Below are 18,930 nucleotides of genomic sequence, written 5' to 3'. Positions count from 1 at the left end.
AACCATTTTTATTGAGGACTAATTAGTAAAGGGTTTGAGCCCTTCCTACACTTATCTATTCAAAACATCAAACCTATTTAATTCCTTTCAAAATAATGATATTATCCAAATAAATATGAACTTCATGGAATTTGTTTTTGAACGGAAACAAAAGAGGAAGAGGAGACCTAAGCTTAAAAGCCACAATCTTGACAATATTATTGTATGATACATTGAACAAAGTGTTAGGTCATCACTTGTTAATTTCTTCAAGGCTATAAAATTTATAAATGACTTTAATATTCCCTCTATTAATTAAATGTACTAAAGACTTTGTATGAAAAACCTTTAGTCACATATTGTAAACATCTTTACTCATTTTAAATTATACCATTTGCAATAAAATCCATCTAGACCACAAGCCTTCTTGTTTGACATTGAAGAAATAGCCTTTTGAATATCATTTGGTAAACCAATCATAATGAACACACAAAAAATTGAAAACCTACCAACAAATCACATTTAGACATTGTTGTAATGTAGTCAAAGTATATTCTTAAGCGACAAAAAATATGGTCATAATGCTAATAAAAACTTGTTAATTTTTGGGAAGCTCATTAAAGAGCCACCATCCTTCCTTGATTTGCTTAATGTTTTATGCATGACAAGTGTGTTGAGCCTAGTGAAATTCTTTTGAGAGACCTTATCCCTATCTCAATCTCATAAAGTCGAGAGCTTTGATATGATTTCCATGCATAATAGATGGATTTGAAACTTATGGTTATAATATCAAGCCACTTGCAACTAAGTTACCAAATGAAAGGGTTAGATTTGATAATTGATAGGAGCTTGGCGGAGAAACCTCATATGGTTAACAACAGAAAGAAACCAATTGACATACATATGATTGACAAGAGAAACAAACTAATTGACATACAAAGAAAAAATAAAAATTACAACTAATGACATCATTCCACAAGGCTATCCATTTGATCTTGTTTATGAAGTGTAATTCCAATTTTTTAACATGTTGAATACAAATTAACATGACCATATAATTCAAAACATGATTAAAAAAATATTGATCATAATCTATAAATTTGATAAAATATTAATTTTTTTGGAGGTCCTCTACAAAATCTATTTAGCTACTCGATAAGGGAGCACAAGCCTTATGACTAAACCTCTTCAGCTAAGAACCAAGGACTAAGGGGTATCCATTCTAGCAAATTCGCTCGAGGCATGATCCCAACCTCATCCTTTTTCCATGTTGGAACCTTACACTTAGCAAGACTTGATCTCTCATGGGCTCTTTAGAAAAAGAATTAAATCTAAAAACAATGTCCTTCAAGATATCATCGATAAAAAGTAAAAATATGTTTAGCTACCCAATACGGGGCAATGAGCCTTACGTTTGAACATCTTTGACTAAGAGCTAAGGACTTAAGGGGTATCCATCCTGCCAAATTCCTTGGGCATGATCCCCACCTCATCCCTTTTTGATGTAGGAGCCTTACACTCAACACAACTTGATCCCTATTAAACCTTTAAAAAAAAACCTTTACCAAAAAGTCCTCCAAGATATCATTGATTAAACAAAAAAAAACTTGATTAAATTATACAAATATTATGTTTTCCAACATTTCCTCTCGTATTTGGTAAATCATACTCTTCCCGTTTCATAAATTCTAAATACCAACCGTTTAATTTGATAACCCTAGAAGTTGGAAATCTAAAACCCTAATCTGATAGATATTCACTATATGTATTCGTTGAAGTTCTGCTGTCTAGTTTCTCTTGAGCGGAGGCTGTGGGCGAAGGGAACTAGAGGAGTCAAGCCGGTCAACTTGTTTTAGCTAAGGAACAGAACCAGAGAGGCCGCCATGGTATTTTTGCCATATCTTCTTTCGTTCATTTCTCTCGTGCTTGCAATTTTAATCTTGCCCTTGGGCATTGCAGATTTGCATTAGGATTTACAGCCGAGGGTTTATATATTTTATTGCCTTACGTTTCTTTCGGAGAATCCTTTTCTTCTAAATGAAATAAGCAACTGTGTAACAAGTGATGCCGCGGTTGAGAGTCCTTGGGAGATTATTAACACACCTATTGCACTCGTTCTAAATACCATTTAGAAACCTTATGGAAAATATGCAATAACTTTTTTGAAGTTTTAGTTACGAGATTTGTTTGTAAAGGTCGTTGATCATACGATTACCCAACCCCATACTTCCTGGGAGCAAACTAGTTGCAGGCGTCTACACATCTAATTGTGCTTGGCGTAGATTTCGGTCTGGATTTGGAGCCGTGCTTACTGTCTGACATCTATGGAGTATACAAGCCTTTATCATTAATGTGACATAAGATATTTTCTGGATGTCGCGATTACAGATTACACACCTTAATCTGAAATGTGGATATTTTGTCTATCTCGTACAGTTTTGATCTGGAAATGTCACTTTATGTTGGACTGTGGAAGACTGAAAATATCTAATCATACTTCAACAGAGGTTAATTATTATCTTTAGATGCACATCTCTAAATTAAGGATGTGGATCTGAATGTAATATATTTCACAACTAAATGGCATGAACCATGATGTTAATTGTTAGTAGTTTCGTCTTCTACTTATAGATTTCTGAGTTTCCCTGTTATACCTGTGGAAGGTGAAAACTTCTATGAAAGTCTTATTGGGATTGATTATCCTTTTACGCTCATATCTAGTGAGTCATGGCACATCCCAAAGTGTCACTTAAGACAATTTATCTCTACTAAAAGTCCCGACGTTGGGAGCTTAGAGTGGCAAACAAGTCTTAAGTTTTTAAGTTAACCTGTTACACTCGTAGCTTTTGCCTCATTGCTTTTACCTTCAAGTTCTATTTAGACAGTTTCTATTCTACTACAATTATTTATTTTGGATGGGCCCCAAAAGAGAGAGATATTATGCAAGAAGATGCTTAACACACATTGTTTTGCATTTTAACTGAAGTACAACTAGTTTAAATAAGCAAAGTTGTTTGGAAGAGGGTCCCTGGAAATTTCTTTTTTAGTGATATAGTATGTTATCTACATATATGATTTTACTTTTTGTTGTGTTTTTTATCAATTCTTTTTATTTTTTGTTTTGTTTATTCTTTTTTGCCCTTGCTTGAATCTCCTATATATCCATCTTTTCAAGAGGTAGTCAGCTTAATTTTTCACGTACTCCTTATGCTCCTTTCACTCATCCTGATGATGGAACACACTGTGATCCAAAACGTTGATGTAAACAAAATTGTTACACAATCGAATCCAGAAATAATAGCAATTGATTTCATGGATTGTGGAAATCTACTTACTATTACTCTTAATTTCCTTCTCATTCTTTAAATACATTTGGAAACTGAAACAATAAATTTTGACATTTTAAAAATTAATTATAATGTATTTTTGTTACAAAATTTGAGTTCTGAGTATCAAAATCAAAGCTGATTATCAGTCGCTGAATGCACCTGGACAAGACAAAGAGTCTACATACATATATAATGTTGAATCAGCAGTTTACATAGTGTTTTCCATCCCAAAGGGCCCTCCAACCAGCAGAGGATCTTATCTTCTTGGAAGCCTTGGCTGTAAGGCTGAATGACTGCCTCAGCAATTGGAACCGCAGCAGGAGCAGCAGCAGTAATGGCAGATAGGGACCCAACAGCAATGGGTTCCTCTTGTTCTTTTTCTTCTTTACTCCCCTGTTCATTGATATGAGACTTGAAATTCTGAAGAGCTATCTCAATTGGTGTATGTTCTGATGAAAAGCAGGTCCATGTATATGTGTGAGACTTATTCTCCGAGATTCCTCACTTACCCATCATGTAGTAGGTCTAAATTCTTCTTTTCATTTGAGCCTCATGACCACAGAAATCTGCACAGCAATGTTATAAACTAATAAAGAATGAGTCACTGCAGAGACTCAGCAGACCTGTCCTCTCCCATTTAAAATGCTGTCATTATGCAAATTCCAAATGCATCACAGAATCTCAGTATAAAGATCAAAGCAGAAAGTATTGCACTCTTTCTCATTCTCATCATAATACCAGATAGTGCATTAAAGATTTCTGCTGTGTTACAATTATTTATTTTCTGCTGTGCTGCAATTGTTTGCTTTTGGATGGGGCCTCATAGAGAGGGATATCCATGGAGATGCTTAACAAACATTATTTGTAGTTTCATTTTTAAGTGAAAATGCAACTAGTTTAAGTAAATAAGGTTAGTTGGAAGAGGGCACCTGGAAATTTCCTTTGCATTCTTTAAATAAATTAGGAAACTGAAGCAATAAATATCGATTTCTCTAAGATTCTTTATGTCTATTAGAAATACTGATTGCATTTGAGAGCAATTTTTAGTTTTTATTATTTTATAAAATTAAATAGGAATTTCAAACTCACACCTTCAATATTTTCTACTAGGGTGAAGTTCTGCTGATATAATGTGCTTTGATCTCCTTGCCAGCACCCATTCTCTATAGATCCATTTTCTGCAATTGTGATGTTGCCTTGAGCTTTGTGTACAGTTTTTCTGGTGCTAATAGATAATTCCTGGGAATCACTGTACAGGTCTTGCTGCTAAGATGATTCCTATTCCAGTTAACTGGGTCTGACTGCTGGCATCCTTTTCTCTGAAATTGTTTGGATAAGTAGCTTTTTTTGTTATGACATTGTAAAGCAGTGAAATTATGACTAGCCTAGGTAGCCACTTTACTCGTATCCTCAGATGACCAAGTTCAAGACTTAAATAGTGACAAATTACTTAAATGCTGATCAGCTGAAGTATAATGGGTTTTTTAGAAGAGTGAAAGTATACACCATAGATGGAATGCTCACCAAGTAATTACCAAGTTTTACTTGCCGGTGAGTAAAACCCAGAAAAACTCATAGAAAAAACTTGCAGTTTTTATGAAAAAGTTGGCTCATCCGCGTCTTTCGTTTGTATCAAAAAGAAAAAAATTGACATTTTTCCTCAATTGTTTTCCGACAGCAACGATTTAGATTGTGAGTAGAGGAGGAAAGTGGGCTTAAATGTCTTTCAAGCCCTTGCAAGCTGAATGCTATCAATTAGAAGTGGAATGTTGACTCTATTAGTGCAATAGGAAAACTTGGCTGCTGTTGTGCATAACCACATAAAGCAAAAAAAAATGGTACAGTCAAAGTTCATTTTTATGTGAAGAAATCTGGGGGGAAACTGCGCTGATAGAAGTGGGGTAAAATTAACCTTCGAGTTTGACTAGGCTCCATAAAACAACAGTCACACTCAATGTAGGCTTCTAGAACTAGATCCTCTAGTTGTACCTGTTCCTTAGTTTTTATTAGAGCTGGGAAGAGCAAGATGAAATTGTAATTTTGTAATGATGTAGTTACTTTTTCTTTACAGATACTGTTTATTGTTTTGCTTCAGGCCACCGGCATTTCTCATGAGATTGTGATTTCGTATCCACTTTCTGTTTAAGAATATCTGAACTCAGCTTGTTCTCTATAATTGACTCATTGGTATACACCAGTTTTTTGTCAAGTTTTTCTTCTTGTTTTTCAGGCCTTGTCAAGTTTGTGCTGAGTCCGAGTTTTCCAACCATGGTATACACTAGTCGATAGTTCTACGAATAATGTTGTGGGCTCCAGTATGATTTTTAATATCAAGGAGTGCCAGTTTGTTTGATTGTCTATATATACAGGGCTTTCATCAGCATAATTTATTCCAATTTGTTTCAAACGGTCCAGTCATTTTATCTGTTTGCTCAATCAATCTTGTTTGGGCTTAGTTAAATTGAATGAGATTTGAATTTCAATGGTTAGAGTTGGTAATGTACAGTAGCAAGATTTATAAAAATGCATTCAAGATTATTTGCATCCTAGAAGATTACATCAAATTACTTAAATTGGCAAAGTCTCATTTGTGTGTTTTATGTTGTGCTCTCTCATTTCCACTAGTTGGATATTTTGAAATTGGATTACAAAATTGAATTAAAAAGGCAGAGTTGGGCACTTGAATGATACAAGTGCTGGTAATTTGAAAGCTGATTTTTTTGTGCAACTTATCAGAGATTTTGTCTCCTCGTTTGTTCACATGGGAGTTGGATTGAAAAAATCTTTAGCCACTCTCAGAGTTGGCCACTTGAATGATACAAGTACTGGCTATTTGAATGCTGAATTTTTTGTGCCTCTCATTAGAGATGTTATCCTCCCATTTGTGTGCAATATATAACAATGCTTTAATATTTCTTGATTGGGGTACCTTCTGTTATATTGGTCTTTCCATGCTTGGAAATGAATTTGCAGCCAACATTCTGTCAGGAGGTTTTCCTTTTAATGTGGACAACCTGTTTAGCCCCAATTTTAAGCATGTTTATATCTGCTGATGTATTCTCTATTGCCTATTTGATTTTAGTGAAATTTTAATTCCTATACGCTATGGTCACTTGCATGTATCTATAAATATGTGTCCACTGTCTGTATAACTGCAAAGCTTGGAAAGAGGAAGAGACAGATATAACACGAACTTGCTAATACTGGCACTTGTAAGCATTCAGACTTCTCTGCTTAGTTCTGATTAAAATTTACTAACTGCTGTCAGTTGAATTTGTCTTGCATGTACTCTTAACTTAATCTAGCTAGATACTACTCTTTCAAAATAATTGAAATAATCTATCAATGAATTTGTCTTGCATGTACTCTAACTTAATCTAGCTAGATATTGCTCTTTCAAAATAACTGAAATAATCTATCAACGTGTACAATAGGTGGGGAAGAGAAGAGACCATAGGAAGAGCTGATGTGGCCAAGTTAATCTTGTGCCTGTTTATATGAAACAACCGACTTCATTCTGCATCATTGGTTTTGTGAAGCACCTGCAATTTTTGTTGTGGAAAAGTTCATTTTCTGCACTAGGATATGTGGTGACTTTAATAAGCTTATGCTTCTAAATGGTTCTCTAGATTGAATAAGTATGAAGGATTTGGGTTGCATAGACTATTTTGTTTGATCACTGTAGTTTGCTATCATAATCTATATTGAAAACAATGTAAACTAAACTTTGTCATGAATTAGATATGTGTCTGTATTGAGGGGTTATCTCTGGTCAAATTCTGGTATTTTGCCTTGATAATAATGCTAATGTATTTTTTTGCAGCCTTTCAGGCGTTATGTAGAAATTGGGCGAATTGCCCTCATCAATTATGGCCCAGACTATGGCAAGCTTGTTGTGATTGTGGATATTGTTGACCAGAATCGGGTATGTACTAGTATTTTGCTCTTTTAATGTGATGAATGCACCATTTTTTAATAAAAAAGTTTAAAATGTTATCAACACCTAGGAAATGCAGAGATACAGGTTTGAATCAGGTATCATTATTTTCATGCAATGCCATGCTTTTACATATTAGTCAATAAAGGTTGTTTTATGAGATAAAATTGACTTTTGTTTTTTCAAGTCTTCTTACCCAAAGGAGGTTGCAGGCAGATGAATCCATTGACACATTATGTTTCTAGTCTTTTACCTATCGACAAACATTAAATTTGTCGAGTAATTATTTAGACACAAAATGCTTTCTAAAAGATGCTTCAAGGTGAGTATTTAGTGTATTGACTGGTGTTTTACTACTTCCAGTTTTGGTACATACAGTCGACCTTTCTAGGGGTCATTTCACATGCAGAATGAATAGTTTTTGAGACCCCTCTCTGTGCAATTTTGCAGTTCAAATTCCTTGAAGTTTGTTATGCTCTGGAGTATTTGTCACAACCCTATAGCAACTCACCAATTCCAATATTCACTTTTGTTGATTTTAAGTGTTCAAACTCTATTTGTACATCAATCTGTGAAAGATGGTGTCAAATGTGGATTCTTTCTGTTACTCGTTTAATTACAGTGATTATACAGTTCAGAGTGTAATCATTTCTGTACAAATTGTGAATGAGGTTTGAGGAGTTCTTGATTTGGAAACCATGTATGTGGTAGTGTGAAGCTTGTTTGTATTCAATTTGTGGACAGGAATGATTCATTTCACACATGCCAACAAAGTAGTGGTGCAGTGCGTCCTCTTTAATTGCCTTATCGTAATGTGCTTACATTTCTGTGCGTAATGTTTGATTCAAATCTATGGGTAAGAGCCATGGACTGAGGGTCATCCATTTCATTAAATTTGTCTGGGACACGATTACTGCTTCATCCCTCAGGGTGTTGGAACCTTGATCTTAGAAGACTTGATCAGGGTTAGCTCATTAAATTCAACTTCACCAGCAGACCAAGGGTTCATTGATCCAGCCCATCTATAACTTTTTTTTATACACGAGCCTTCGGCTAACTTAGAATTTATAATGCACAGGAGGGCTTGATACCTACATTATAATTTTAACTAAATTAAATGTCAGTTTGAGATTGAGGTTTGTTTTAATGATTTATGAACTATGAAGAATACTAAATTAATATAGCTTCATGACCTGTAGATTATCAACCCTTGTGTAATTACTAATATGCTTCCTTTTACTTTATGTTATTTATTTTGTACTTTAAAAAAAAGGTTCTCCTGTATCTTCTTTTTTGTTCTTTTCACGTATCTTGTTTTCCATCCCACCTTCCTTGCCCCTTCGTTTATCTAGCATTTGTTTGCAATCCACCATTTTTACTGCCTTTCTGATGGTGGATCTTTTAGTATATGGAGTTGCAACCAGGTGCTCCTTATTTCTGCAACTCGAGTATCTTAAATGTTAATTTTTCAATTAACATGCTTCCTTTAACAAATTATGCTTTCTATTGTACAAAACATGACAGATAATTTGGGTAAACTTTAAGCAACCCCCCTCCAGAAAAAGATATAAAAATATTGGCAAATCTTACATGATTTATAAAATTAAATTTATTTCTATTATTTAATTGGTGGATCTTACATTGCCTAAATATTTTTAGAATTAAATTTTATAAAAATGTGGCAATTGTAAATATTTTTAAGAACTAAATTATTAGCCAAAAATTTCTAAAATTAGCCTGGTGAATATTAGCAATTTAGCACTTAAAAATACCTGCAGATAAATCGCCTATGCTTGTTCCTAAAGTTTGGTACTTCAACCTATTATTAATATCCACTGGTGATTCAAAATTCTTAAGTGGCAATCATCAATGGTCCAAAATAATTTTGTTTCCATCAACTAAAAGGAGAGAAGACTATAATTTGTAGAAGTTTGCCCTTGTGAAAATTACCTTAAAGATTGAGGGTTATATGTTGCTGTGCAAATATACTTTTCAACAATGTTCCTGTCTTGTGTCATGACTTTGTAGTTTTGACTTTGACTTTGACTTTTGAAGCTTAAAGACTTTTTGCTATTGATTGAAAAATAACTGAAATTGACCATCCAATTTAATTTTTAATAATGCATATATGAACCTTTATTGATGAATTAGATTAAGTGAATGCTTGTTAACTGATTGAAATGGTTGCCTCGAAGTAAATTTGTCTAAAATCTTATTTCATGAAGAAAAATAAAGTTTGCTGCCATTAATTTTCTGTACAGGCTTTGGTGGATGCGCCTAAAATGATAAGGTGCCAGATGAATTTTAAGAGACTCTCACTAACTGATATCAAAATTGATATCCCTAAGATACCAAAAAAGAAAGTCCTTCTCGAAGCTATGGAGAAAGCAGGTATAGGATTTTAGACTTGTACATAGTGGCTACCATGGATGTTAGCAGCTTGATACTGACTGTTCACTTTTTAATTATTTAACAGAGGTCCAGAAGAGATGGGACAATAGTTCCTGGGGAAGGAAACTAATTGTGCAAAAGAGAAGAGCTGCATTGAATGACTTTGATCGGTTTAAAGTCATGCTTGCAAAGATTAAGGTTGGTCATGTTTTTCTAAACATTGGCTTGCAAAATTTTCCTTGCAACTGCTCAAGTCATGTTAAGTTGTTTTGAGCTGTGTATGATTTTAACTGAATTCTTTTCAATTGTTTTGCATCTCTGGAATCATCCCACTAATGGAAAAATTGTGTATTTTATGCAGAGAGGAGCATTAATCAGGCGTGAACTTTCCAAGTTGAAAAGAGAGAGCTCTGCTTGAACCATTACTTGTTTTATTTAGCTGGATGATATTTTGTTGCATGTGGTTTACGTGAATTTTTTTTCGAGTTTTCAGAGGCCAGCCTAAGTCAAGATAGCTGGTATCATTGGTCATTCATATGAAACTGATAATGCCAATGCCTTTATTAAGGATTATCTGAGTTTATAGGCACACGAGAAGAAAAATGGATATTTATTTATTTCTGATTTTACAAATTATTTTTATCGAGAGAAACTTGAGGTCTTGTAGTTATAATCCAATGTCCATATTTCTAAGTGCTTGCTTGTGCCTCTGTTTATTGAAGATCCGATTTGTGAAGATTATGTCAGAAAATGGGGTTAATGAAACTTCTGTAATTTTAGAAATTAGTTGTAGATTATTTTCCATGCTCCTGAATCTTTTAGAAAACTAGGCTGACATTGATTGTGAAATATCCAAAAATTAGAGTCTGCCCAGAAGCACAGTAGATTTGGACAGGTTTCATTAGTTTTGTGACAAAATCATTTCAAGTTGCTTTAGTTTTGTGGCTGAATCATTTCAAGTTGCTGCCAGCTGAACCCCCGAAATTGAGTTCTACGTGGCATTTCCAAGAACACCACAATTCTAGTGTTGGCATGGTTATTTCGATGAATTTTGCTTGATGCCAGGAAAATCCTTAATACCATGCTTTTCCTAGAAAATTAAAACACGAATCATCACTCCTTTTCTGTTCAGACTTAACTTTTAAAGGGTTTTGACTTTTCAACGCATGCTTCAGATTTAAAACGGTCGAAATTATGTGGGTCATGACAAAGTAGCGAGACAATGGGCAGCTAGATGTAATGACAGCAAAAATGGCGCAGTTGTAATGCATTTTTACAAACGGTGTTTGGTGTGTGTGGGTAACATGTGGGGATATGCTTGGTTCCATTTTGCTCTACATTTGTTTGATTTATTATTACATTCTTTGGTTTTCATTTGTTTTTTAAATTTCAAACTATAATTTATTTAAATTAAGAAATATTTCTGATTAAAAGAACAAAATATTCATTTATTTATTCATAATATTTGGGAACAATAAGTTCATTTTATAATTAAGGAGTTGTAAGTTTGATAAATTAAATTGATGTTGAATATATTCTATTTTAAAGTTGAATTGTACATATGCATTTTGCTGAGTGTGTTCATCCACACTTGCATGCATGATTTTCATATGTTCCTTGTTTGAAGGATCCAAGACATTGAGTTAATCACAAAATTTGCCATGCATTTGTATATTACACATAGTTGTGTCTAGTTCCATTTTGGCAACTTAGATGTATTTTAAATGCCCTCTAAGCATGCTTTTAGTAAATCTCAATTTTGTGAGTGAATATAGATTTAAGCATGTTTTATAAAACTTGATGACAACTTTGTTATGGGATTCTAAATTATGTCCTAGCCCATTTTTTTCCATTGGCCTTATTGGTGCCCTAAAGGAACCTTGCTCAAATTATATGACAACTTGAAGGCTACCCTAGAAAAATAGGAAAATATGCAATTGTATACTTTTGCGAAAAAAAAAAAGGTTGCTAAGGTCCAACAAATAGGACACACATTACAAGAGAAAAGGTTAATTTATTATTAATTATTGAAATATACAAATATATACTTTTGCAAAAAAAATAAGGTTGCTAACACAAGGCCCAACAAATATAACACATTGGAAGAGAAGGTGGGTGTGAAAGCCCACCAATGGACAAGGACAAGTTCTTTCTTCTCCTCCAAACAATTGTTTAGGTGATATGATCCTTAGGTTCTCCCTAAACAATTTCATGTTTTCCAAACAATTTCACCACCAATCTATTTAGTAAACTCATGCAAATGAAATAAGTAGAAACAAAATAAGTCAAACATGAACACATTAAACTTTGACACCAGTGTTTTTCATGTGGAAAATCCTTGCTTAGAGGGAAAATAAGCTGTCCTATTAGGATTTTTTTATATCCACTTGGTTAGGGTTTCATCTAATTAAGATTGTTAAGACTTGTTACAAGCTATATACAATAAAGATAATTAGATCTACCCAATTAAGGGAATTAGAACTCCTAAGAGTCACCTAGTTAGATGATTTTCTTTTTAGACCTAATATGATTCACCTAGTTAGATGATTTTCTTTTTAGACCTAATATGATTTTGTGCATGGTTAGCAGAGACCTTTTTAAAGGATTTTGCTTGTTAACATATTAAAATCAACAAGTGTGGTTTGAGTTGATTATTGTACTATTGCATGATTGATCCTTTATTCTCGTGATCAATTTCTCTTTTCTAGTCACACTATAATGCAATTACCCTTAATAAATTTTGCATCATAACACCTCTTCTCATATCAATTTGACATTACTTTTATAATGTTCTTTGAGGCGGTGGAAAACCCTAAATGTATTTCCAATGGTTGACTTAAAAATTAATTTGAATCTTCATAGCACAAATTAATCCCTTGAATTTGATGCCCCTTTATGTTGGCCTCTTTACGAATATCCACTCACTCTACCAAACTCAATTACAAATTATACTAGTTCATTAAATCTTTTAAAGTCAACTATTCATGTTAAGTGTTCTTCATAATCATCTTCAAACATGTCTTACAAACATATCTTGTAAGCCATGCCTCATAATTCACAAAAAAATTCACCACGCATCCAAGGCATTCTAAATGATTGTCTTTGCCTAGTTCATCCTATACTTGACTGTTTGAAATCTTTAATCAATCTTTTTACCAGTTTAGTTGATCTGATACTTGTAGATCACTTGGCTGCCAGTAATAACACACAAATGACGATCTACAAAAAAAAACTTATATTGTACATTATTGCTTATCATCTTTATGCCAACTTGAGACCCTACATTCATACAACCCATTGATTGATGTTTTAAATGAATTCCAAGTGGAGGAAAAACCAATTTCAGAAACATATCAACACTATTTGAGTAAAAGAGATGGGCACAAGGTTTATCTACAAAACTAGAAACATGGAGGCAAAGGTACATAATGGAGCAACTATGCACAACACCCAATTTTGATTAAGGATAACAAGCTACAAAACTTATGTTTACAATGGAATGGAAACCCAAAATAACCATCAGAAACTCCATGACATGACTCTTTATTGGACAACTATGAAGGGACATTGCGAAACCTGCTTAAAAGAACAAAACATGACACAGAAATAGGCTCAACAGACTTCGAAAGGAAGAAAATAAAATACACCCTAACCAAATGATAATGGATGGTAAACCTTGTTTTTTTTTTTTTTTGCAACCGGTGAATATAAAACCAATCCATATCCAATATCCTCACTACTGCTGAAATGGGAGCAACAAACCAGGGGCATGGATACTTCATCACAAAGAATGGTCAATTATGAAAAAAGAAGAGGGCTCAAGGAAACTGCCGGTTGTAAAGGTTGTAGTGGATTGATTGTTTAAAACGACTTTTGAAACCATTTCAAGAAAAGCAAGGTTGCAGACACAAAGATGAACTTAACAACCTTTGCCAACGTCCTCCCTTTCTGCCAATAAAAATACATAATGGTTTCTCATCTAGGAATATTGAAACAAAGTTTGGTTTCCTATCACAAAAGTAGAGGTGCAGTTACAATAATGCTCTAGCAAATATGTATGTAAAGTCCAAATCTAAAGATAGGTTACCCAAATAGATTTAATAGGGAAACCTAAAGTTTTTAAATTTTAATAACTAGCCGGTAGGCTATTATAAATGAGGATTTCATTTTCAACCTGTCTGATGCTGAAAATTGCTTACCATGTGACACTCGAAATTGCTTACCATTTGACACTCGAAATTGCTTGCACTTTTATGATTTTTCGACAGCTGTTATGATATGGAAGATTCTGACAGTTTAATGATATGGAAGATAATATTAATGGATTTTTTAACAATTGTATCACAGTCTTCTGGCTCTATAGGCGGCAAGATTGTAACTCTAACACATCACAGATGTGAACAGAAGTGCATTTCTAGAATGAGGGCTTTTGCTTGTCATTTCTTCTCCAGCTAATGAGTTGTGATATTCCAATTAAATCTAATCTAATAGTCTAATCAAATCAAATCTCCAATCATATAAATATCTAATTCAATCAATAGTTTATGTAAAAATTGTATTTCTAGATTAATCATCAAATTTTGTTTGATTTACTCATTGAAGCAGTGTTCATTTTTAATACATTATTTCTTCTATTCCTCTGCTTGGGTAGCTTTTACCCTTTTCCATATCTTTTCTCTCTTTGGTTGTACTACATACCCAACACCCACTCTCTTAGTTGATGCCCTCTCGCTTCTATCCTTCTCTCTCATCAATGTGTTTTGGGGTTTTATCTCACTCCCCATGAATTCTATTCTATTCTTCGTTCTATTTAACTCCCCATAACTCTTGAACTATTAGATGTGTCATATATTCTTCTCACAGGAAACATTCCTTTGGAGGTTGCCAATCTTTATAACATTGAGTTTAATTTAATCTGTCCAACATAGAATGGCTTAAACATCACACACTAAGCTTAATTCCTAGACCAAAAGTGTTAAATAGTCAAAGTTGACTTTTTTTCCCAAGCTTAATTCTTTGATTAGTGTGTGATGTTTAAGGGTGGCCATCGAACATCCAATTAACTGGGCCAGTCCCTGAATTGCTTGGGAATAGAGATGGTGCTAGTGATTGGCCTCTCTTCCAACAAGTTAGTAGGCTCAATGGCTAATGAGCTTAGTAGCTATGCAAGACTTAGAGTACCTCAATTTGTCGCATAATGAGCTTCAAGGAACTCTTCCAAAATCATTTGGTAACTAACTGACAAGCATTCAAGATATTGATCCTTCAATAACTTGCTAAGGGTACTCCCAACATATCTGGGAAAGCTGAAAATGCTTCAACATGTAAACTTGTCACACAATCATTTCTCAAGACCAGTCCCCTATTTTGGATCATATAAGAAGCAAAATGTCACATCGTCTTTAGGGAATCACTAGCTATGTGGGAAGTGTCTGGGTTTGCAAGATTGTCCTCATGGGACATGTCACAATGACGTGCTAAGCAAAAAAATTATCTCAAGTACTGCAAGTGGCAATGTACTACAATTAGCAATGTCTTCGCACTGTGCATTTTATATTTTCTATAGAAGAATTTGCAATTGTGTCTTTTCTATTTCATGTCAAGGCTTAGCCTCCACATCTTTGCATTCCCTTTTCTACTTCCATATTTTTTTCGGCAATGGTCATGAGTTTTGATAGGTTGATGCTTCTCTATGTGTAAGGTTTTGGGTGAGAAGAAGGTCCAAAACTGATTTTCCTCTACCCATTTCTTCTAAGGCTTAAGTTCCTTCTCTTCATGAAATGCAGGGGACTAGAGGAGAGTTTTGAAAAGGGTAGTGGAGAAAAGGAGATGAAACTTCCTCCAACAATAGATGATAATGGAGTTGAAGTCCAAACTTTTATCAACTTAGTGGACATAATATGAGAAATAGGTAAGATCTGTAAATGGAAAAGAATGAATTTCTCTTTTATATCTTTGGATAGCCTTGTTATCAAAAGGTAAATATCTATAGATGCCCTTTTTGAGTGAGAGGTGTTGCAAACATGAATTTTGGTGATATTCCTATGGGGGAGTATTGTAGATATATTACTATAAGGATATGTTACATTCATGACTAAGTTTGTCATTGATGTCAATATAGCAATTTTTTTTGTGGTATCTGACAAAAGAATAACAAAAAGATCAAGTTGATACAAACAACTAGTTGAGTATTATAACTATCCAAGGTTATGAGAGATACTTTTGAGTATTTGGTATATGCAGATAACGTTGCAAGAAGAAATGATAAGTCTAGAAGAAATTATGTAAGTTTTGGTGATGTCTGTATTGAGATAGAGTTTACAGAGGCATGTTTTGGTAAACTTGTTAAATCTCTTAGCAGAGTTGTTATTCTGAGAATCGAGGTTGAGGACATGTAGAAGACATGTTGGTGATGATGTGACTAAGTTCGTTAGTCATAATATTGCGTGTATAGAAAGTTATTCAAGTTGCTAGGTGGAAGATTTGTGTTATTGCTAAGTGTAACATGTTCTTAATGTGGTCTTGTAATGATTAATTGAGAAGGTCTAATAGTCGACTTAGGGAATTGTATTATGGACTTAGTACAAAGGAAGGACATGTTCCTTTATCATAGAGTATGGTTTTTGATTGATGATGAGCAGTAAGAGTGGAATGCTAAAGTGAGCAGAGCAGAGTGGAAGTGAAGGAAACTTCATTGCCAAGGTTTTGCTGAATGATCTGAGGATTGATATTTGGATGTGAGGTTTGTGACCTAGTCTACAAGGTTTGACAATGATTGGTTTGGTTGACAAAACAAAGGAAAGAAGAACATAACAATAAATTGCATGTTTAGGTAGTGGGCTCATCTTGCATACATTATACTACAACTCCTAACAAGGTTCGAATCTCCTAACAGGGATTCAAAGTCTTCTAACATAGACTCTATGTACTAAATGTTGTAATAGACTCCTAATAGCGTCCATCCTCTAACAAGGAATATTTATATTAGTACATCATCTTGTGGGCATCATTCCCACCGGGGTTTTCCCTCTGATCAAGGGTTTCCCTAGTCAACATATCTGGTGTAATTCTTTATGTGCATCTTATTATGGTTGCTATTTACTTTGGTTGAATGGTTAAGTTTATTTAAAGAAGATCAATGTTTTAATTGTCAGACAACTAATTCACCCCCCTCCCCCCCAGTTATCTTGGTGGACTACTATTTCTAACAATTGGTATAAGACCATCAGGTCCTTGAAGATAAAGTTTAAAAACTTTGGGAGATCGATGGCAAGCATGTTTAGAAAAGGTAGTTTGAAGTTCGATGGAACAAATTATGTTAGCTGGAAAGAAAAGATGAAGACACATTTGTTGTGTATGGGTGCAGGATATTGGATCTTGACAAAATCAGTGAAAACAATCATTGCTAAAAAGGATTTGGAAACTTGTACCGAGGCAGAATAGATCTTTTTATGTGTGACATGAGAGCTAGAGAAGTAATATTGATTGCACTTCCTGAAATTGAATACAATCAAGTAAAATCACTTGCTACTTCACATTTGATTTGGAAAGCTTTGGAAACTAGTTTTGAAGGTGATGAACATTCTAAGAAGTTGAGATTACAAAGCTGGATTTGTGCATTTCAAGATGCTAAAATGATGGAAGATGAATGTCCAAGAACATATATAGGTAGAATATCAAAAATTATTACAGGTACTAGATCTCAAGGAGGAACCAAAGAAGAAGATGAGGTTAGATGGAAAATATTGAAGACTCTAACACCACCATTCAAGTCAGCAGTTCAAATGATATAGTTGTTAATAACTTGTACCAAACATTTCACAAAGGAGACATTGCTTGGAAGACTTGAAGTAGTTGAGAATGAACTTAGACAGTCCGGAGAATTGACCAAAATAGAGACAACCTTTAGTGCCTTGAACATTCGACCTAATTTATCAAGAAGCACAAGTGCTAGAGGAGATTTTACTAGTAGTGACATATTCGAGGAGGACAAAAAGATTGAAGGAGTAGCCCTTCTGGTAAGAAGAGAAAAATGAGGTAAGAAAATATTTAAATGTTGGACTTGTGATGAATATGGTCATTATGCATCTAAGTGTCCAAAAAGAGAGAAAAAGTATAAAGGAAATTACAAGCCTAGAAAAGATAGAGAGTGTATTCAAATGAAGACAATGGTTCTGATGAACAAGCATTAAGTGCTAGTGATGATGAAATTGGATTTGTGGCAATTAAAGAAGAAAGTCCATAAAAAGTAGCTTTGGTGTCACAGGTTGAGAAGAAATCTAATTGGATAATTGATAGTAATTGTTCACATCATATGACTGGTGATATGAACAAGTTTGTTGACTTCAGAAGTCAAGATGGAGGAATTGTCAGAGTTGGAAACAATGCAGCATGCCAAATTAAAGGTATTGGATCTATAACTCTTGATGGTAAAACTAACACTGAGGATGTATATTTTGTTAATGGTTTAAAGCAAAATCTTTTGAGTGTTGGACAACTAGTAGAGAAAGGTTATCAGTTACAGTTCACAGATAAGACATGCATGATCAAAGATAAAGATGGAAAGGTAATTGGAACAGGAACCGGATCTAAAGGTAATGTATTTCAATTGAATCCTACTAAAATGACATGTTTGGTTGAAAAAGTAGATGATAGTTGGTTATGGCATAAGAGATTTTATCATATGTACTTTGACAATATTGTGAAGACTAGTAATATGTTTGCAGTTAGAGATTCGCCTAAGATTGTAAAGCCTACTAACACAATTTGCAAAGAATGTGTATTGGCAAAACATAACTTTATTTCCCTGCAAGAAGTTTACTACTACAACAAAGTTGGAGATTGTACAAACAGATCTCAGTGGTCCTACAAAGGCTAAAGGATTCTATGGTGAAAGGTATTTTATGATTCTAGTTGATGACTTTTCTAGAATGATGTGGATTGCATTTCTTAAAGATAAATCTGAGGCATTTGATAAGTTTAAGATATTCAAGAATAGAGTTGAGAATGAATCCATTAAGAAAATCAAATGTTTAAGATCAGATAGAGAAGGAGAATTTATTTCAAATGAGTTTAACATGTTTTGTGAAGAAAATAGAATTAAAAGATAGTTATCAGCTTCAAGAACCTCTAAACAAAATGTTATTGCAAAGAGAAGGAATAGGTCAATTATAGAAGCTGCAAGAGCTATGTTAGCTAAGAATGATGTATCCAAGATATTTTGGAGAGAAGTTGTGAATACAACAATCTACACTATGAACAAAGTGCAAGTCAAGAAAGACACAAACACGACCC

General features: G+C 34.0%; 1 protein-coding gene across 1 annotated transcript; it reads left to right on the top strand.

The window, feature by feature from the left end:
* The first annotated feature begins 1,773 nt into the window (after positions 1-1,773).
* Positions 1,774-10,329, top strand: LOC149561131 (large ribosomal subunit protein eL14z-like). Its single transcript, XM_089824978.1, has 5 exons — positions 1,774-1,865; positions 7,132-7,233; positions 9,507-9,636; positions 9,722-9,834; positions 9,998-10,329. The coding sequence occupies exons 1-5, from the start codon at positions 1,863-1,865 to the stop codon at positions 10,052-10,054; spliced, it is 405 nt and encodes a 134-aa protein (XP_089681104.1). The 5' UTR covers positions 1,774-1,862; the 3' UTR covers positions 10,055-10,329.
* The last annotated feature ends 8,601 nt before the right edge of the window (positions 10,330-18,930 follow it).

The sequence above is a fragment of the Cupressus sempervirens genome, chromosome 4, assembly GCF_028749045.1.
Source record: "Cupressus sempervirens isolate cs-2001-9-10 chromosome 4, ASM2874904v1, whole genome shotgun sequence".
In the NCBI taxonomy this organism is placed as follows: Eukaryota; Viridiplantae; Streptophyta; class Pinopsida; order Cupressales; family Cupressaceae; genus Cupressus; species Cupressus sempervirens.
This window is presented reverse-complemented; position numbering and strand designations above follow the sequence as displayed.